This window comes from Raphanus sativus, chromosome 1 (genome assembly GCF_000801105.2).
Source record: "Raphanus sativus cultivar WK10039 chromosome 1, ASM80110v3, whole genome shotgun sequence".
NCBI classification, from domain to species: Eukaryota; Viridiplantae; Streptophyta; class Magnoliopsida; order Brassicales; family Brassicaceae; genus Raphanus; species Raphanus sativus.
This window is the reverse complement of record NC_079511.1, coordinates 18,495,356-18,517,294: the sequence shown is the minus strand read 5'-3', so window position 1 is coordinate 18,517,294 and position 21,939 is coordinate 18,495,356. Positions and strand designations below refer to the sequence as shown.

At 33.2% G+C, this 21,939-nt stretch overlaps 1 protein-coding gene and 1 long non-coding RNA gene across 3 annotated transcripts; one reads left to right on the top strand and one right to left on the bottom strand.

Annotated features, from left to right (window-relative positions):
* Window positions 1-15,776: 15,776 nt before the first annotated feature.
* On the bottom strand, window positions 15,777-17,788 carry LOC108857324 (uncharacterized). The gene is made up of 4 exons (XR_001950340.2): window positions 17,402-17,788; window positions 16,658-16,865; window positions 16,219-16,387; window positions 15,777-16,132 (listed from the first exon to the last, which is right to left on the bottom strand). It is a non-coding gene; the product is annotated as an uncharacterized LOC108857324 (long non-coding RNA).
* Window positions 17,789-19,255: 1,467 nt separating this feature from the next.
* Window positions 19,256-21,248, top strand: LOC108842049 (pentatricopeptide repeat-containing protein At1g26900, mitochondrial). Of its 2 annotated transcripts, XM_056987029.1 has the most exons (2): window positions 19,256-20,019; window positions 20,116-21,248. In XM_056987029.1, exons 1-2 carry the CDS (start codon window positions 19,287-19,289, stop codon window positions 21,087-21,089), a joined length of 1,707 nt encoding a protein of 568 aa, XP_056843009.1. In that variant the 5' UTR covers window positions 19,256-19,286; the 3' UTR covers window positions 21,090-21,248. The 2 variants fall into 2 exon arrangements, with proteins under 2 accessions (XP_056843009.1, XP_018470361.1); XM_018614859.2 differs by having other exon boundaries at window positions 19,256-21,248.
* The last annotated feature ends 691 nt before the right edge of the window (window positions 21,249-21,939 follow it).

Genomic DNA, 21,939 nt, shown 5'->3' with positions numbered 1-21,939 from the left:
TATAATATTCTGTGTTTTACATTTAACCAGAACTCTTAATGCCATCTTAAATGATTTGTATGTTAAATTGCATTCTTCCAAAATGCTATATATATTCTATATTTTGAGAAAAAAACAATTTTAAAATCTGACATATTAAATCAAAATTAAGTATTTAAATAGCAAATTTTATTGAAACATGAAGAAAAAGAAAAAAAAATTAAACAAATTAGAAAACAACCACGAGTCCATTACCTATATAGCTTAACTACAAAGACAAAGAAAAAACATTGCCATAACAGAACCTTTCCGAAGCCTTTTACAACAAAAGAAAAAAGAAAAAACATGGTTGATTTGTAGTGATTGGTCGTAGCTGTGGGTGCTATGTGCTCTTTATGGTACATTTATTTCTACAACACTAAATTTACACCAATTTTGATTTGTATTTTTTGTATGGGAATATTGTCAAAACAGAACAAAATTAAACATTTTTGTCACTATAGTATAAAACCATCATTTAGTTGTCTTTTTAGTATAATTTTTTTCATAATCCCAAAAATAACCTTTGATTAACTAATTAAACATATCAAACTAATAGTTTTTTACAAAAATTAACTAAAATGTTTTAAAAAGGGAAAAAAATAAAACGTTTAAAAAATTTTAATAAAAATAAAATTCGTAAAATGTATAAAATAAAAATAATTTACAAAATAATTTTAAGAAAAATTAAATAAAATTTATAAAAAACTTTTTACAAATTTTTATTTTTATAAAAAGTTTAAAAAGTTTTTGATAAAACTTTAATAAAATAAAATTTATAAAAATAAAAATAAAACTTTACAAAAAGTTTTAATAAAAACTTTAAACAAACTTTATACAAAATATTTGACAAAGTTTTAGTTTTATAGAAAATTTAAAATGTTTGTAAACTTTTAAATTTTATCAAACCTTTTAATAAAAATAATTTTTAAAAATTTTTTAATAAAAGTTTAATAAAAGTAAACCTTGTAAACTTTATTAAAAAAAAACTTCACAAAAAGTTTTTAGTAAAAAAATTTAAATAAACTTTATAAAAAAGTTTACAAAGTCTTTTTTTATAAGAAGCTTAAAACGTTTGTAAATTTTTTAGTTTTATTAAACTTAAGAAAAATAGAACAAGAGTTTGTGAAAATCACAAGATAAACTATGGAGATATCATAGATTTATGAAGAAGAAAATGAAAAATTATTTTTTCCCAAGTAAAATCGACCATAACACGTTTTAGGAATTTAATATATTTTTATGAAATTTTTAGAATATTTTCTTAACTGAAATTTCATTAATTTTTGCCTACTATCTTATCCGTAGAAGACGTCTTCTAAAAGTTTAGAAGAATGATAAAAAACCTGAATACACTTTCTACTTTGAGTAGACATAAGACTACATTGTAGAAAACAAATTACCCGAAATTTAGAATACTTTATAAAAGTAAAAGATGCAGCCGGAAGGAAAGTGGATACCTTTACGATTAGTAGAATGCACATTCTTCTTATTTAGAAATTTAGTAAATGAACGTATTTATTTTAGAAATTGTTTTCTACTATACCATTTTTCGTAGAAGACGCATTCTACTTTTAGTAGAACGTATTTTAAAAAATTTATTTATCAAGTTTCTGAAACAAAAAAAAATTACCAGCTTGTATATATGAGTGTTTTATTAATTGTTTAAGTTTTTAATAATTTTTTTGATTCACAAAATTATTTATTTTATTAGTTTTCAGAAATACAAAGGATAAAAAGGAGGAAAAATAGACAAAAATGTTTTTATACCAAAAGGACAACAACCTAGTTTTTTGTTCTCTTTTCGCAATTTCCCTTTTTTTAAAGCTCACAGCCCTTTTTAAAAATCCACAGCAATTTATGTCTTTACAATTTCTCTGCAGAGACAAATACCTACAGCCCAAATCTAGAGAATAAAATCTAAAGCAAAAGCAAAAAAGTTGACCGCAATATTTCTACAGCCAAAAAATAAAATCACAGTTCTTACCAATCATACCCATACTCTTTCTTTTCCAAAACTATCACATCCATATGTCGTTTGCTACCGATGGGAAAATAAGAAAACACGATTTTTACCACGATAAGCAACTCCACAATTGATTTACAATATAAACACTTATGTTTGATAAATAATGTTCACAAAAACAAAAAAAAAAGATTAACAAACAACTAACTGAGTAAGAACTACCAAGGGGTTTTTCTTTTGGATTCATGCATGCACGATAATAAGATCCCGCGCGGAGCGCAGACTGACCCTAGTATGATAATAAAAGACAAAACTTCTCAAATTCACATATTTATAAGTTTTTTATAGACATATACGATCAACTCTTGTTTAAAACCTTCTTTATAAAACTTTATAAATTGTTGAGTTGTACTTTTAACAATATCCTCCAGATTTATAAGGGATTATAATTCTGTAAAATGCAGTGTTTTTTTTTTTTTGAAACAGTAAAATACAGTGTTCACTATCCGAAAATCTTAATATTAATTTTGGATAACATAACTATTTAAATGACAAGTCCAAATCAACCTTATTTAATTTTGGATAACAGAAGGAAGCAAATCCTAAAATTACTTGAACACATTTATATATTTTTATAGACATGCAATAAACTCTTGTTTAAAAGCTTCTTTATAAAGACCTATAAATCGTTGACTTATACTTTTAATGCATAGATTAGTTTTGCAATGAGAAGTCTTCTTAGTACACTAAAAATAAATCTTTGTCTACTGTCAAGTTCACATTGTTGTTGTAATATTTTAAGATTCAATTTTAGAGGACCAGTTTACTTTTTATCCTATTGGATTGATATTTAGCTAAAACAATGCTGGGGTTAGATGATGAATTCAGATTAAAAAGAAGCCAGTCTTGGATTACTTCATTGGGTGTCGATACTTGTGAGTTAAACAATTATTCAAGCACAGTTGAGCGCAATTCTAAAACTTAGATCACTCAAGGTAGAACAGTCCACTGTCGTGGAATTCTCCCCTTTGCAAGTCGATCTTGATGCCTAAACTCTCGCTTTGATCAAAATGTGACAACAAGCAATAGAGATCAAGTCCCACAAGTTCACCAAACACCCTAATATCTACTTTCGCTAATTAGGGATGCAAGGCCCATTCATATCATGCCAAGTTATCTATTACACAGTTAATGAATAGATGAATACTAGATTCATACATTAAGTGATCAGATTAATGCAAGTAGTAAGAATGGATATAAATAAAGAAAATCAAATGATTCACTTATCTATGTTTATAGCTCACGAAATTAACACCGTAGAACCCTAGACAAGCTAACTGACTACTCAGCCATATCACAAGAGATCAAAGACATTGATTTTGAATACTACTGCATAACATAAATATAAAGAGGGTTCAGGATAATCTTCTCTAGGCGAGAGATATGGAGCCGTCTTCCTTACAAGTGCAAATCGCAAATCAAGTATATGGTTTTTTGCAGAAAATAAGGTAAAAAAGAAATAAAGGATAAATGGTGTTTTATATATGGAGGCGCCATTAAGTTGGAGAAAAGATAGGGTAGTTAGGGCAAAATCCCGAAATAATCTAGGAGGTTTCCACAAAAGTCGCGAGAAACCACCCGTCTTCTCCTTGTGTGATCATCCGTTAGGCTTCTCTGTCTGGCTGCTCCGTGGGAAAAACTCCAATTTTGACACTTTTCTACATGCACCCTTCTTTAGCTCTACAACCTACTCCAGACCTGAAATGACTCAAGAAAGACTGGAAAGACCCGATGGAAGACTGAAAACCATTTGAAAACATATTTACAATGATGTCAAAAACACCATATATCACTTCTCGGATAAACAAGTTAGTTTTGCAATTGACCGAAATTTGACTTTTTATAGAAGATGTCCCGAGAAGTCTTCTTAGAGAAGACTTTTTGGTAAGTGTTCTTTACTATTAGATGAAGTCTTTTCACTATGGAAAGAAGTCTGCATAGGTTAGTTTTGCAATTGATAATTAATAGTAAAAAAATAATATCGAATTTTATTTCGGGTTTTTGGTTAAATCTTTGTTTATGAGAGAAGACTTCTGACAGAAGACTGCTAGAGAAATCTTCTATGAAAAAATCAAATAAAGTCAATTGTAAAAGTAATCTACGCATATATCTTTCGACAGTGAGAAGACTTTATGTCAAATATCTGCAAAACTTTGGTCTTTTTAGAAAAAGTTAAATATCTGCAAAACTTTGGTCAATTGCAAAATTAACTTGTTTAGCAAAGAAGGATTAATTTAGAAGACTTCTCTAATATTTTTGAGGATTTTTGAAATTCAAAAGTAAGCCAATATTTATTAAATAATACTTCTCAAGATGTCTTATGTAGAGTAGACTTCTCTAGAAGTCTTAATTTATAAATTTGCAATTGCAAAAGTGACATAAATGGAAGACTTCCTAATAAGTCTTCTTCGTGAAGAAACGTCAATGCTTAATAAATTTCCATTTTCTCTACAATTAAACTCATTTTTAATATTTTTTTATTAATTCATGTATTTTAGTTAATACTGGGGCTCCTAGATAAAATTCATAACTTATATGGTGATAATTATGAAATTTTAAATATTCATGTTTAATGTTTCTAGCTAATCCGAGAATACATCTTAAGTAACATTAATGTATGATTTTTAACTTTCAAGTGTTAAACAACTTCAAGAATATAAAATCATGTGATTTAATGTCTCTTTTAGATAATAAGATATCATTTTTAACTTCCATGAGATTTAAAATTTCAAGTTTCACTTAAAATTTAATTTGGATCTTTTGTAAATTGACTATTTTTTCTTGAGAAATCTTCTTTCTTAGTTTAGTAAATTTAACTAAGTTTTTGTGTTGTTGTGTTGTTGTGTCTTCTCATGAGTGGGTAGAATGGTTAAAAAATTGATATGTTGTATCAATAACTTCAATAATATCAAGTAATTTTAACAACACATATTTACCAAATTATTTTGATTAACCTCTCTTCAAGTTTACAAAGGAGTTCACAACTAATATAGTACACATACAAATTATAAAATAAACCATAAACAACACTATTACATATTGAGCTAGATATCATTCCTCAACATAGATAAGTTTGGACTCCACTTAACACTATCCCTTCGTACCACTTTGGGCAGAAGACTTCCTGAAGACTTCGTAGGAAATCTACTTCCCAAGAATTTTTCTGAGTCTTCCTAGAGTGTTCCAAGAATCTTCCAAGAGTCTTCTAAGATAGTCTTCCAAGAGTTTTCTTAGAATTTTTCCAAATTCTGACTCAGATATGAAAATATGCATATTCAAACGCATTCAATGGCTTCAAAACAGAAAAAAACTTCAAAAATATTTTTTTAATATTTAAATAATAAATAAAACAGTCACATTAGGTTGAATTTATAACTTCTAAAAATCTAATATATAAACACACAAAAATACATATCCAAAACTTGTACCACTTTGGGAAGAAGACTTCGAAAGACTTTCTGAAGAATTCATGGGAAGTTTTCTAGCATAAAATGTATTAGAAGATTTTCCAAGAAGTCTTTCGAGAAGTCTTACGAGAGTCGTTCGAGAGTCTTTCAAGAGTCATCTCAGAAATTTTCCAAAGTCTGACTCAGATCTAAAAGATCTGCATATTCAAAATCATTCAAATGACTTCAAAACAAAGAAAACTTCAAAATAATTTATTTATCCTTAAATAATAAACAAAACAGTCATATTAGGTTGAATGTATAACTTTTTAGAATCTAATATATAAACACACACAAAATACATATCCAAAATTTGTACCACTTCGTAGAGAAGATTTCAGAAGACTTTGTGGGAGGTCTTGTAGCATAAATGCATTAGAGGACTTCCCAAGAAGTCTGCCGAGAAGTCTTCCGAGAATCTTTCGAGAATCTTCCAAGAATCTCCTGAGAAGTCTTCCAAAGTCTGACTTAGATCTGAAAATATGTATATTCAAGAGCATTTAAATGACATCAAAAACATTTTTATGGTTAAATTAAAAAAAACAATCACATTAGGTTGGATTCACAACTTTTTAAAATCTAATATGTAACACACATAAAATATATATCCAAAATTGGTACCACTTAGGAAGAAGACTTCAGAAGACCTCGTGTGAAAACTTCTAGCATAAAATGCATTAGAACTTCCCAAGAAGTCTTCCTAAAAGTTTTTCAAGAAGTCTTCCGAGAGTCTTCTGAGAAGTCTTTCAAAGTCTGCCTCAGATATGAAAAAACCTGCAACTTCAAAATAGAGAAAAAATCAAAGATAAAATTTTATGCTTAAATAATAAACATAGGTTGAATATATAGCTTTTTAGAATCAAACATATAAAACCCACAAAAATACATATTCAAAATTTATAGATATACTTTTGAAGATATGAAAGATGAGAACTATGTAATAAAAACCTGTAAAAAGAAAATAAATTAGTGAGAAGACATAAGAAAAATAAGAAATGGATATAAAGTTTGTTGTTTTGATGCTTAAAGAGATTAGAGAGAGGTTGAAGAGTTCTAGAGAGAAATATTAACTTTTGTTACAACCATTTGAGAAAAAGAAAAAAAATGTGCAAATTTTCTTTTTATATGGAGACAAGAAGTCTTCTAGGGCCTAAAATAAAAAAAAAACTAACTAAATAGGAACAAACACTTCATTAAACTTAAAATCAACTTTAAAAATGTTTAATATACACAAAACTAAAAACATATATGACAATCTTTAAGCTTAAGATTTCAAAATCTAACCCTAAAATTATAACAATACAGTAGAATATGTTAGATCTATCAAAACTCAATCTACATTCACTCATATATGTTAAACAAATAATTCAGTTTTAGTGAACCTAAATTTCCATCATTTAAAAATGTTTATTAGTACATGATTTTCATTTTTTTCCTTTTTCAGAATATTTTTTATAAAAATTTATTAATATTACTTTTAAGACATAATACATAAGAAGAATTATCCTTAAGACTTATGGAATATTTCGATTTAGATGGAAACCTAAGTTCTTATAAAATTTAAGCGAAAACACTATATTATACTAAAATTTAGGCATGATATATGAGAAGATTTGTCGAGAAGTCTTTCTGTGAGCTTCCCAGACTTTATAATCAAATTTAAAAGATATTTAGAAAGTATTTAAATCAAATTATTAGATAGTCACTAAAACACATGTGAAACTAAAAAAAATAATATTTCAAAACTTATCCCTTGAAATAATAACAAAACTGTAACATATGTTATCAAACCGTAAACCAAAGACTATCATGACTCAATCTAGATTCATTCATCTATGTAAAAATAATTTAGTTTTAGTAAAAACAAATTTAAATAAAATGTTTATTATTGCATGATTTAAATTTATTTCCTATCAAAATATTTTTTATAATTTTTTAAAAAGGAGTTTTCTTAGTAAGATCTTTTATACGAATGATTATAATTGTAACATTCAATTCAAATGTTTTTGTTTGGTTATAAAAAAATCGGTGTTTCCCCATATATAATAGCACAAAGTGAACGAAAGGGCAACAAAAAGCAAATAATCAAGTTTTTTTTTTGCCGACAGAAAAATCTATGTTTTCTCTTTTTCTTCTTCTTTGCAACTTATAAATGAATGAAGCCGCGCCTCTCTCGTCTCCGTCCCACCGCTTCTCCACTAGTCACTTCCTTCTCTCTCTCAGATCTGCACTTCCTTGAGTTTATCCCCTTCTTAAATCACCATGGTCGGAGCCCTGAAATCTGATCAAACAGTCTTTGCAATGGTTGAAAAGTTCGACATCTTGTCTGATGATTTCGATCCAACCGTTGTGGTCGCAGAACCGTTACCTTCCCCAGTATATTACGTGTTTGTGAAGAAGGAGATCGAAGGAGAGAGAGAGAAAATGGAGAAGATGAAGTTTGTTAAACAAACGTTTATTCATCTGTTAACCTTACCGTTTACAAATCTATGCTATTTATATACATTACATATGTACTAAATCGGACTACTGAACCAGCGAAAGGAAACTAATTCAGCCTAACCAAAATCCCGGTTTACACCTTAATAGTCCCGCTCAAGATGAGCTATCAAAGATGTTAATAATGCTCATCTTGGATTTAAGATGTTCAAACTGAGCAGGAAACAATGGTTCAGTCAAAATATCAGCAACTTGATCTTCACTCTTCACATGAAGTGTCTTGAGAAGACCTCTATCCAATTTCTCACGAACTGTATGACAATCTAATTCGATGTACTTAGTTCGTTCGTGAAAAACTGGATTCGTAGCTATGTAGATTGCAGCTGTACTATCAGAGAATAACATCGGAACAACCAGCTGAGTAATGCGTAGATCAGGAAGTAAAGTGATTAACCACATCATCTCACAAGAAGCAAGAGCCAGAGCACGGTACTCTGCTTCAGCCGAAGAAAGAGACACAGTTGTTTCTTGGACTTCCAAGAGATCAGAGAAGAGCCAAGAAATATAGTAAAACCTATAGTCGAACGCCTACTATCTTGACATGAAGCCCAATCAGCATCGGCAAAGCCAGTAAGAAGTAGATCAGGAGTAGCAGAGTAGAAGAGACCTTGTCCTACGGTGCCTTTGATGTACTGAAGAACTTTGTGAACTTCCGTTAAGTGAGATGATCGTGGAGCAGCGGAATACTGACAAAGCTTATTCACAGCGAATGTTAAGTCAGGTCGAGTGATAATGAGATACATCAACCGACCAACAATGCGTCTGTACATACCCACATCAGTAAGAAGTTCTCCATCAGTCTTGGATAGCTTCAAATTGGGTATCATCAGAAAGGAGGAAGGTTTACATCCTGTCATGCTTGTAGAGGAGAGTAAATCCAGAGCATACTTTCGTTGACAAAATGAAATCCCATCAGACGATCGAGCTATTTCCAAACCAAGAAAATACTTGAGAGTACCAAGATCTTGAAGCTTAAAACACTTCTGCAGATTTGAAATGAGTTCAGACGCAGCATCAGTACTTGTACTAGCGATGAGAATATCATCCACATAAACAAGTACGACCAAGAAATCTGTATCCAATTGCTTAATGAACAATGTATGATCACCATGACCACGAGAAAATCCCATTGAGAGTAATGCCTGAGATAATTTCTTGAACCACTGCCGTGATGCTTGTTTAATACCATAAATGGACTTATGCAAGCGAAGAACAGACTTAAGAGGAAGAGAGTCCCCCTTATGCTTAGCATAGTACTCATCATAGCCATCAGGAATCCTCATATAAATCTCTTCTTCCAACTCACCTTTCAAGAAAGCATTTGAAATGTCAAGTTGAGTGAGAAACCACTTCTTTGATGTTGCAACTTTTAACAGTAGCTTGATGGTAGCCATTTTAGCAACTGGAGAGAAAGTATCATTATAATCAAGTCCTTCTTTCTGCGTGTAACCCTTGGCTACTAGACGTGACTTACGTCTCTCCAGAGTACTGTCTGCATTAAACTTCAGAGAATGCAACCAACGACAACCCACAGCTCTCTTTCCATAGCATCAAACTCCTTATCAACAGACTCATCCCACTCTTTTGATTTGCGAGCCTCATCAATAGAACTAGGAATTGGGATACTAGTAATATGATTGATAAAGGTAGTATATGAAGGTGAGAGTTTTGAAAAAGCTGTGGAAGATGAAATGGGGTATAAAGAGGTGGATTGCATAGAGTTACAAATGTAATCTTGAAGGTAAGATGGTGGTTTCTTAGTACGAGTAGAAGAAATTTCTGAGGAAGAAGTAATGGTTTGTGTTTTAGAAGGAATAGAATGATGAGAGGTAGGACTAGTATCTTCAGGAGAGAGGCTGTTGATAGGAGAATGAAAGAGATCAGGTACCTTAGAACGTAGCGGAAAGATGTCTTCATGAAACAGAACATTTAGAGAGAAATGAAGACTCTGTTACTCTCCAAATCCATCAACTTATATCCTTTATAACCAGAAGGATAGCCCAAGAAGATACAAGCCTTAGACCGTGGTAGGAATTTATGTCTTTTCTTCAAAGATGTAGATGCATAGCATAAACACCCGAAAGTCTTGAGAAGACAGTAGACTGGTGCTTTCCCTGTGAGAACCTCAAACGGAGTTTTGTTAGAAAGCAACTCAGAAGGTGTTCGATTGATGAGGAATACTGCAGTTAAGACGCAATCTCTCCACAGAGTAAGAGGAACACCAGAGTGGAAATCCAAAGCACGAGCCACGTTGAGTATGTGTTGATGCTTCCGTTCAACCACATAATTCTGCTCGGGAGTTTCAGGGCGAGAGTTGTATGGAACAATGCCTTTCTTCTGATAAAGTTGAGTGAACTGTAACTCCTGAGCAGTAGCAGAGCGTACAGATTTGACTTTGATGTTGTATGAAGTTTCTACTTGTTCAATAAAGGCTGGAAACACAGTTAAAACGTCACTCTTGTTTCGAAGAAGATAGACCCAAGTCGCACAAGAGTGATCATCAACTATTCTCAAGAAGTAACGAAATCCATCAACTGTTTCAACTGAGAAAGGACCCCAAGTATCAATATGTAAAAACTCAAAGTTTGTGTTACAAATATGACTGAAAGATGGATAAGAGAGTTTCTTCTGTTTTGCTAGATGACAAGTATGACAAAAAGCAGAGCCTTTATTCTTGTATCTCGAAGTTCCAAGAGTAGCAGAGATAACATCAAGTCTTGAATATGCTGGATGACCCAGAAGTATGTGCCAAACTCCAATGTCCACCACCGAGTTCACTGAAGCTTGAAGAGACTCTGTATCCAACACATAAAGATTCCCAATGCGTCTACCCTGACCAATCGTCAACTCCCTGGTATGATCATGAATCATACAAGAAGAGGGATCAAAGATCACACTAGAATTCAAATCATCCATCAGAGAGCTGATACTGAGAAGATTGAGCCTGAATTTTGGGATATACAGCACATTATTGAGTCCAATATGTGAGTTGAGTTGAACCTTGCCAACACCACTGATCTTTATTGTTGATACAGTTGGAAGGTTAACATAACTTTCAACTATTGTGTCTATGGATGTAAATAGACTTTTCTCATGAGAGACATGATGTGTAGCTCCAGAATCAATCACCCACGTTTGAGATGAAATAGTATGTTGAGCAACCATCAAAATGCCAACAAAACTGTACGTGGAGGAAGAGAAAGAGATACCGGTGTTCGATGTACTCGCTTCCTGAGTTCCAGTAGAGTGGGAAGGCTGTAGTTGAGAGGTGAATAGAGCAATAAATTGCTGAATCTGATCTTTAGAGAGACTACCAAGCATATTGTCCACGTTCATTGACTTCGATTCACCTGAAACTTGAGCAACAACCTTAGGAGCTGAGGAGCTTTTCTCATTTTGTTTGAATTTGGAAACAAATCCTGTGGGAAATCCATGCTTCTTGTAACAACGTTCTGCTATATGACCAGGTCGTTTGCAAAAGTTGCAGATAGGACGACCTTTGTTAGGACCTGATTGAACATAGCAGATAGCTTGATCAGTCATCACCGGAGTTGTCTCAGAGATTTGAAAAGCAGATGGTGAAGAAGGAACAGTGGAAAATCCTCTCTGGCTATCATCATGATCCAAAATGTTATAGATCTCAACCAAAGAAGGTGACACTTTCTTCATGATAATCTGTCTCCGAATGATCGCATAAGAATCATTAAGTCCTGCCAAAAACTTAACAATCTTGGAACGCTCAGCTTTCAAGTAATTCGCAGCAGCATTACCACAAACACAAGATTTTTCAGGTTCATCGGAGCTCTCAAGATTATCCCAAAGTGTCTTCAGAGTAGTGTAATACTCAGAGAGAGTCATAGTACATTGACGAAGATCTTGAATCTCCTGAGTGAGGTTGAATGTATGTGGAAGATTTGTCATATGGAAACGGCCGTGTAGATCATGCCATATCAAACGCATCATTCAATCTTAAGATACTACGATATATCTGAGGAGAGACAAAGTTAAGTAACCATGATTTCACCATACTGTTGCTGCGTGACCAGATGCGAAAACTCAGATCGGGTTCCTCAGGTCGAGTGAGAGTTCCATCAATGAGTCCGATTTTGTTTTTAGCATCAAGAGAGATCCTCATCGCCGCATTCCAATCATCGTAGTTTGCACCAGTGAGTTGAATAGAGATAAGCTGGAGACCTGGATGATCGGAGTGAGTAAGGTACAGAGGAGACTGAGTTGGATCGGACTGATTCACCACCGGAAACGTTCGCGAAGCATCGATCGTTGGAGTCGCAACGATCGGAGGAGACCTCGGAGGAGAACGAACAGTGGGATTTGAACGAGAAGAGTTACGCGTCGTACGACGGGGAAATTTCTTCACAGATACCATCGGAGCTCAGATTCAGGTGATCAGAGCTTGAAACGAGTAGATCGGAGAAGGAATCAAGAGCTTTGGGATGGCTCTGATACCATATTACGTGTTTGTGAAGAAGGAGATCGAAGGAGAGAGAGAGAGAGAGAGAGAGAGAGAGAGAGAGAGAGAGAGAGAGAGAGAGAGAGAGAGAGAGAGAGAGAGAGAGAGAGAGAGAGAGAGAGAGAGAGAGAGAGAGAAGATGAAGTTTGTTAAAGAAATGTTTATTCATCTGTTAACTTTACCGTTTACAAATCTTTGCTATTTATATACATTACATATGTACTAAACCGGACTACTGAACCAGTGAAAGGAAATTAATTCAGCCTAACCAAAATCCCGGTTTACACCTTAATACAGTAACAAACGGGATCGGACCAGATCACGAGGAAAACAATGCGAAAAAAGACAAATGTAACAAACGGAGGAGAGAGAAATGGTTCTCAGCAGGAATGTTCACACAACCTCTCTTGCCTGAGTCGAACGATGAATTCACCGGAGATAAGGACACTTACATGGCTAGTGTCATCGCTCGTTACAGGAAAACCTTGGTTGAACGGACCAAATATCATCTAGGTAAATCATAACGGTAGATCCTAGGCCTAGAGAGACTATATATTTAAGAATATGTGATATGGTGTAGTTTATCCATATAACTTGGATTTCGACTACGGTGTGCTTGGACAGTTGCAACATTTCTCCAATAACAACCTTGGAGATCCGTTTATAGAAACCAACTATGGAGTACTTTCCAGGCCCTTTGAAGTTGGCGTATTGGATTGGTTTGCTCGTCTCTGGGAGATTGAGAGAGAAGATTATTGGGGTTACATCACTAACTGTGGCACTGAAGGAAACCTCACGGCATTTTAGTTGGGTACGTTTTGTTTGTTTGTTTGTTTAGTTTCTTTTTCAGATACTGTATTTTGATATTGTTTTATAAATCTTATTCAGGAGAGAGATGTTACCTGATGGGATTCTGTATGCGTCCAGTGAGTCGCATTACTCTGTGTTTAATGCAGCTCGTATGTATCGAATGGAGTGCGAGAAGGTGATAGTGCTCAAATTACCCTAAAGAGCTTACTCTATCAAATAAGAGGTTCAACTGTAGTATTTAGGGATTGAATCACGAAGAATTAGGGAACCAATTAAATCTAATCAATTAATCAATCCTAGGTGAAGTTGGTTTTAATGATGAAATGTAAATGACAATCCTAAATGAGCAATGTAGTTGCTCTAACTAACAATATGATGTTGTTTAAATGATAATGAAGAGTGCTAGACTTAGGGCTTTTATTCAGGAATGGAGATTATAATATCTATAAATGCCTAATAAGTTGCATGCATGATATTAAAGAACTCAGCCGCTTAACACTCAGTGATGTCTCACTGGTTAAATAACTAGATCTCTGATCACAACTGTCGTCTGTTGACCAGAAAAAGAGTCGATCGATATCCTTTAGAGATATCGAGCGATACACCTTTCGCAGCGCCGATCGATTGTCCAGTTGGGATATCGATCGACGGCTTCTAGAAATGCCTAGGCGCGAGCCGATAATGAACACTAGGTCTCAAGGAGGGCGGTTAGCTCTTCTCCAAGGAAACAACTAGTTCAAACAGATAATTCAAGATATAAGAATCCTAGTGATCTATGCTCTAGTTAGCTACTCTAGAACAAGCATATGGTGCAATCTATTTGATGAATATCACAACTTAGCAAATATAGTTTGGGGCTAATCTCACAAACCTATTTAAACCCTAGATCTAACAAGTAGATTACTCAGACATAGCTAAGCAATTCATAACACAAGATAGGTAAAAGAATTGCATTAGATAGAGAATAGAAAACAAATGGAGTTCAATCACAAATCTCTCAATGATCTCTCCAATCTCTCACAATATATAAAATTCTAGCTTTCTCTCACACTCTCTGTTTTTCTCTCTGGTTACAAAAGTTTGTGTGCCAAAGCTTGCCGTCAAAAACACTTAGCAGGGTATTTAAGCATTTCCATTAGGTTAAAAACTCGTCAGGGGCAATCTCGTAATTTGGTGAAGTTTTGGTGAAGTAGTTGGCTAAACCATTTCGTCATCTATATCGGTCGACAACACTAGATGTGTATCGATCGATTATAATCTTCTAGTACGCGGATCTTCTCAGCTACATCGATCGAGAACTCTGGATGAGTATCGATCGATTCTTATCTGAATGTTGACTTCCGACTTGGTCTTGAATGGTCAACTCGGGTGTATTATCTCTTGTACTCCAAAATGCTCCAAAAGAATCACTTTATCACGAAACGCTCATGAACCTGAAAACATACTTAACAAGCTAGAAAACACATTAGTTATATAATAAAAATACTATTATACCATGGTAGAAAATGGGTGAAATCCATGGTATATCAACTCCCCCAGACTTACTCCTTTGCTTGTCCTCAAACAAAAACTCAGTAGTCTTTGGAAAAGGTTTGAAAATAGTAGGGACTCAAAGATTCAAAATATTGAAGTCATCACTCTATGGGTTTGCAATTCATATATAAACATCTTAATCATAGAAGTTCATTATGCCTTATCCTAACTTAGCAATCAAATTCATCTAGTTTAAAGTTAGGATTTATAATTAAGTATATGAATTGATTTTAGAATATAATTGAAATTTGATTTTAAAATGTATATTGTAAGTTTGAAGATATAGGATTTTACTTAGTATGTAGGATTTGAGTTTGGGGTTTAGAGTTTTAGGTTTAAGGTATAGATTGAGATTTAGTGTTTCAATTTTAGAATTTAAAATTTAGATAAGATTTTTAAAATGATTGAATTTTGAGTTTTAATTTAAAATTTAAGTTATTTTGTGAAAATATTGAAGTTTTAAAGTTTATGTTTAGGGGTTAGGGTTTAAACCCTAAAACATTATAATGATCAAATTTTGAGATTATATTTTTGTAATGATCAAATTTGAGTTTAAATCTAAGATTAAAGTTTGAATATAAAACATTGAAGTTTTCAAATCTTATTCAAAGTTTTTTTACAAATTTAATTAAAAATACTAAATATAAACCTCAAACCACAAAACTATACATATATCATTCCCCAACTTAATCATAAACCATAAACTATAACTAAAAATCTTAAATTTTCATCTAAAAGTCTATAACTATATATAAATATTTAATTTATTTATACTTTATAGATATAAATAATAACTGAATTTTTAAACATAACTTTTTATTGTTATTAGATTTTAAAATATTTGAGCAATCATAAAAAATATAATTTTCAAATCAAAATTTTAAGCTTAATCTTTTTAAATATCATTATTTTTGTTAATCATTCTCCTCTTCATTGGTAAAAATACACTGCATAATTATAAACTTGAAATTGATTTATAACAAAAATATATATATTGCACTAAGTTTATAAAACATACATTTTTCATATAATATTTCCAAGTCTTACAGTAACATTACATAAGCCTTAAACTAACAACATAAATTTTTGCCAAGGTGGACTGCACGTATAGCCTGGAGAACTTCTAAACCGGCCTTAAGGTTTTTCCCAACATTGAGCTGTAAGGTTTTAAACCCTTCTTCTCTGTATAAACAATTCAAAGTTCCATCACCAAACACTAGGACCATCTATCTCTCATCCCTCATCTCTGAACCAATTCCATCTTCTCTCGCTAGACTCCAAATCCATCTAACCTCTACATCTTTGGTTTCTCACCACATGTTTAACAAGCTGCAAAGGCCAAACGATATAACAACATGAGCTATCTATCAGATATACCTAATAGTCTACCAAAAGGAACAAACTTTGAGATGTACCTCAACGAGTGGAACATGCCGAGACAGTGTACGAGGATGATTGATCTTTGCAGGGTCATTGTTCTTTGTGTGATTTCGTCGAACAACATTGCCTATATCACGAAGAACTTGAAGGTTTCTTCTTTTTCCAGCAGCATTCTTGTCATCATCTTCACTATAACAACATCACCTTCACACAAAACGAAGTTCACATCTTTTAGATTCAAGAACAGAACAGAAATCCCAATCCCAGAAATAAGAGGTTCATATTTATACATATGAAATTCAAGAACAGAACAGAAGTACAGAACTCTCAAATTCATTAAGCGGGAACTCCAGTTGATTCACGACTAGACATAAACAAGAAATTCAAGAACAGAACAGAAATTCAAGTAAAAAGCCTCTCTTTATACAGCTAGAAATACAAAGGAGATAGAGAGTGAGAGAAGGAAGAACTCACTTCCAACACAATCCTTGCGTCCTGGTTAATACCCTTGCGTCATTGTTGAGTGAAATGCAAGAGCTCCAGCTCTTAACGCTTGTGATGATACGATTTGGTAAATGTTCTCTTGGCCCACAACAACCGATCCCAAGATATGGGCGACGCACAGACTTATCTCCATTGCTCCAGCTGCTACACATACTCCAGCTTTTACATAGAATATGACCTGAAAACAATACAAAGAATAGTTTTGGTAAGAGACTCAACATGTAGTAAAGACCAGATTCCAGCATGTTATGTTGGCCATGGAAATATATTACTAAGCATGATTGTCTTCATTGTTTGTCATTGGCACATCACTAGCCTTGGGGGATCTTATTAATAACCCTATGTTGCTGGTTTTGTTTACTAACCCTTGTTATTGAATTACTCTAAGCAGGACCAACAGGAATCACTGAACAAAACACATAAAAGAGCAAGAACAGAGTTTGCCCCATGTCTATTAAACATATTCTACAAGGTTAGATCAGTAGAAGGAATCATAGTTGAACAGACCCCAACTTTTCTTGAGAGATTTCAATCAGTTTCTTTGGGAAAAGAAAAGTACTTTTAAAGGAAAACCCAAAATTGACAACAATCACTCACTCATTCAACAAATTAATCACAAGAAGAAGGATCAAATCTGCAAAAAATCTTACTTAATCTGGAAACATTCTACTCGAATCATCTCAAAACAGCACAAATCAATGTTTGGATACGAACCTGAATGCTTTTGGAAACGTCGAGATGGCTCACGAATCCGGTGGGAGACGAAGACGAGACTGGAGAGTTTGTCAGAGAAGGAGGAGACGCCGACTGAGTTGCAACAGTCTACGACGACGGATTAGGGTGATAGAACCGTATTTTATAAACTACGGAGAACTGAATATTGTAAATAAAAAATTGATAAGAATATACCAAAGATTTAAGAAAATGAAGATATAACTGCAGAGGCGAGATATTATTTTTTTCCTTAACTCAAAATACGTCCCGTAGTGCGACGGTTCGATAACGTAATGAGTCCCAGGATACAACTGCAAACAATCTTCTGAATTTGCGTCACTCTATCAGAAGCCTGACGAAACTAATTTTGTGTTGTACTCTCAGACACAAACTAACATAAAAGAAATATTCAAGTGGGAGCATATTTGATCTTGTACATCATATATCTTTTCTATAATGTCAAGCACCTTTATATAGAAACAAAAGAATGAGTCATAAGTCACACAATTATGACAAACCCTTACGTTCTACCAAGTCAAACGTAAGTGGTGTTATGGAGCATTAAGCCACATCAATAATCATTATGAAAAACTTATTTTCATTGACCTCTTGACCGTAACTTACTAACAAATATATTAATATCTTTGACCAATCAAAGCTAATTTGTTTTGCTATGGGTTTACATTTTTATATTTAAACAAATATAAAAAATAACATGAATATGATTTAAACCATAAGTTATTAGACATAAGTCTCTTTAACATATTTAAATCTAAATTCAAACCCAATATACAATGTGTACATTTAAGTCACATATTTTATTACTCCATTTCTCATTCAAATGAACTCTATTTTTGACATATGAATACACTACTGCATAGTGTTTGTCAAACAATCAGTTATCTGGCAAACGTCTTCGCCCGGAAAACTTACCGAAAATAGTTTAAAACCATCTCGTCAAAAAACGAGTTCCAACATAGGGCTCCCGAGAGGGCTAAGTTAGAGGAATCATGTGTGTGTGAGTGACTGTTGGACATGAGGTCACTAGGAAACCTTATCCTTCTATAAATAAAGAGGCACCTCCTCTCTAGAAATGATCTAGAAATATGATTTTAGTAGAAAATAAAAATTTAGAACTGCCAACTTATAAGTACCGTATATATTCTACATGTTTTTATATACATTAAGTCTAAAAATTAATAATTATAAGTATATAAATATATTTTTAATACATTCATGTATCTAAAATATTTCGGTTGAGATTTTGTATTTTTTTGGATCGGAATCGGTTCAATTTTTTAGATTCAGATTTTTTGCTGAACTCTAATATTAACATAAAAAACTATATATTTTATAAAAATATACATCCGCACAGAACAAAGTTCAATACAAAATTCTTTAAGGGAAAATTTTCAAAAATACCATTTTGAAGCTACCATTATTCATCTTTACGACCACTAAATACACATTTTCAAAAATATCTTATTTAGTAAAAGGTCAAAAGCTCTTATATCCTTATTTTTATGTATTTTTCAAAATTCTAACCCCAAATTTTAAATCCTAAACCTCTAATTCTAAATTTTAAACCCTAAATCCTTAACTCTAAACGCTAAACTCTTAACGCTATACCCTAAAATCAATATCCTAAACCCTAAACCCTAAAACTTCAACTATGAACCCTAAATCCTCAACTCTAAACCCTAAACTATATACCATAAACCCTAAAACATCAAATCTAAACCCTAAATCCTAAATCTTCGTATCTAAATTTTTTATTAAAAGTGGTTAGTGTAAACATGAAAAGTGGTAATATAAAAATGGTAGTTTTGGCAATTTGTTCTTCGATAGAAAACCTAAACCGTGATTTTTGTTCCGCCGTTAACCGATGGCATCGGCGATAACGTTTCGCATATACGCGTTGCGTCGTATGAGTCTATACACAACAACAGCAACATCAACAAGAATAGCACGCGTTGAATCTCCACTGTTCCAGAAACTTATCGAAGACCTAAGGTGTTGCAGAGAGGTCGCCCAAGTTTCTCGAATCCATGGCTACATGGTGAAAACAGGAATCGACAAGGACGATTTCACAGTGAGCAAGCTCATTGCTTCCTCCTCTCTTCAAGATATCCGATACGCCTCCTCGATCTTCGAGAATGTCTCCAACACCAATCTCTTCATGTTCAACACAATGCTCAGAGGTTATTCTATCAGCGACGACCCAGAGCGAGCCTTTCCTGTTTTTAACCAATTGAGAGCTGAATTTTCCACTTTGGATCGCTTCTCGTTCATCCCAACTTTGAAATCATGCGCTCGTGAATTGTGTAGTAGGTTCGGTGAGGGTGTGCATGGGATCGTATTGAGATCTGGGTTCATACCGTTTACCGATTTGAGAAACGCTCTTCTTCGTTTTTACTGTGTTTCTGGGAGGATCAATGATGCTCGGAAACTGTTCGACGAAATGCTGGACACGGTTGATGCTATTTCGTTTACTACTTTGATGAATGGGTATCTTCAAGTTTCTAAGCCCGCGTTGGCTTTGTATTTGTTCACGGATATGCGGAGAAGTGATATCATTGTTAATGATAGTACGCTGCTTAGCTTTCTTTCGGCTACCGGTGAGCTTGGAGACTTGTTAGGAGCAGAATCTGCTTATGGGTTTTCTATCAAGACTGGCCTTGATCTTAAGTTGCATTTAATCACTGCTTTGATAGGTATGTACGGCAAAATTGGGGATATGAGTTCAGCGCGCAGGATCTTTGATTCTGCTGCAAGCAAGGACGTTGTTATCTGGAATTGTATGATTGACCAGTATGCCAAAATGGGTCTACTTGAAGAGTGTTTATGGCTACTGAGGCAGATGAAGTATGAACAAGTGAAACCAAATTCATCTACGTTTGTTGGGCTGTTGTCTTCCTGTGCGAGCTACGAAGCATCATCAGTAGGACAGAGCGTTGGAGACTTGGTGGAAGAGGAAAGAGTAGTTTTGGATGCAGTACTCGGAACCGCACTCGTTGATATGTATGCAAAACTAGGGATGCTTGACAAAGCTGTTGAAATTTTTAATAGGATGAAGAACAAGGATGTCAAGTCTTGGACCGCAATGATCTCGGGTTACGGAGCGCATGGACTAGCAAGAGAAGCAATAAATATTTTCTATAAGATGGAGGACGAGAGCATCAAAGTGAAGCCCAATAAGATTACTTTCTTGGTTGTGTTGAATGCTTGTAGCCATGGAGGTCTGGTGATGGAAGGAATCACATGCTTTAAGAGGATGGTTGAGGTATACCGCTTCATACCCGAAGTTGAGCATTATGGTTGTGTGGTTGATCTTTTAGGTAGAGCAGGGCAGTTAGAGGAAGCATATGAATTGATAAAGAATTTACCTATCACAAGCGATTCAACAGCTTGGCGTGCTTTGCTAGCTGCTTGTAGAGTCTATGGGAATGTAGATTTGGGGGGACTCGTGAGAACAAAATTGGTAGAAATGGGTGAGAGAAATTTTGCTGATGCAGTTCTTTTGGCTGGAACACATGCTGTTGCAGGGAATCCGCAAGGTCGACAATATTTATTAGATAATGAATTGTATAAAGAGAAAAAGGAAGCTGGATATAGTGCCATTGAAATAGAATGGAGAACGGAAGCAACCTGTGGGCTTCGTATTTATTCACCTGTGTTGGAAAGATAATCACGACAGGAGCCATGTATTTATATTTTCGTAACGGTAATGCTTTTAAAAATATTAACCGTGTATAGTGTGAGAAAGCAGTTTATTTTGATTAAACTACTTGTAAGTCTGGGTAATTTTTGATACAATTACATGTAATTTTGATACAATTACATCTAATTTCAATTGTAGACCCGAACTGATTCAGAATCAACAGAAACTACTGATCTAAAATCAATCATAATTTTTCAGATACCTAGTTTGTCCAAATATTTGGGACCCAAAAATTTAGGATCTAATAGAAATAGACTTGAATGCCGAAGACTAACTACTTGGATGATATTAAAGTATATACTCACTTTAGATTTAAAAATTGATGTCGAAGATTTTCACACATATTAATAAATGTTAAATATATATTTTGATTATTAATTTTTGTTAATTTTATTTGCTTTTAATTAAGTTTTACTATTCATGTTTCTAAAATTTAATTTCTGTTTTACTTTTAAAATGAAATGTATTAATCAAAAATAAAACATCAATATTTTATACACAAAAAATATTATTTTAATTGTATTTATTCTTTATTTTATTAATCTTTGTTTATAACTTTGAGTAAATCAATTTTAAAATTTAAGTTTATGTTTAATATTTTGAACTTGAACTTGAAAATATTAGATTTAAAATTTAGAATCTATTATGTTAATATATACTATAAAATTAGAATTGTATATTTAATATTTACACTTTTGTGTGTTATGATATAAGAAATTAATTTGAAATATGGGATTTGGGTATTATTTTAGATTAAAATTAAAAAATATAAAATTTGTGTCGATTTAAGATTTAGTGTTTGAGTTTATAAAATGTT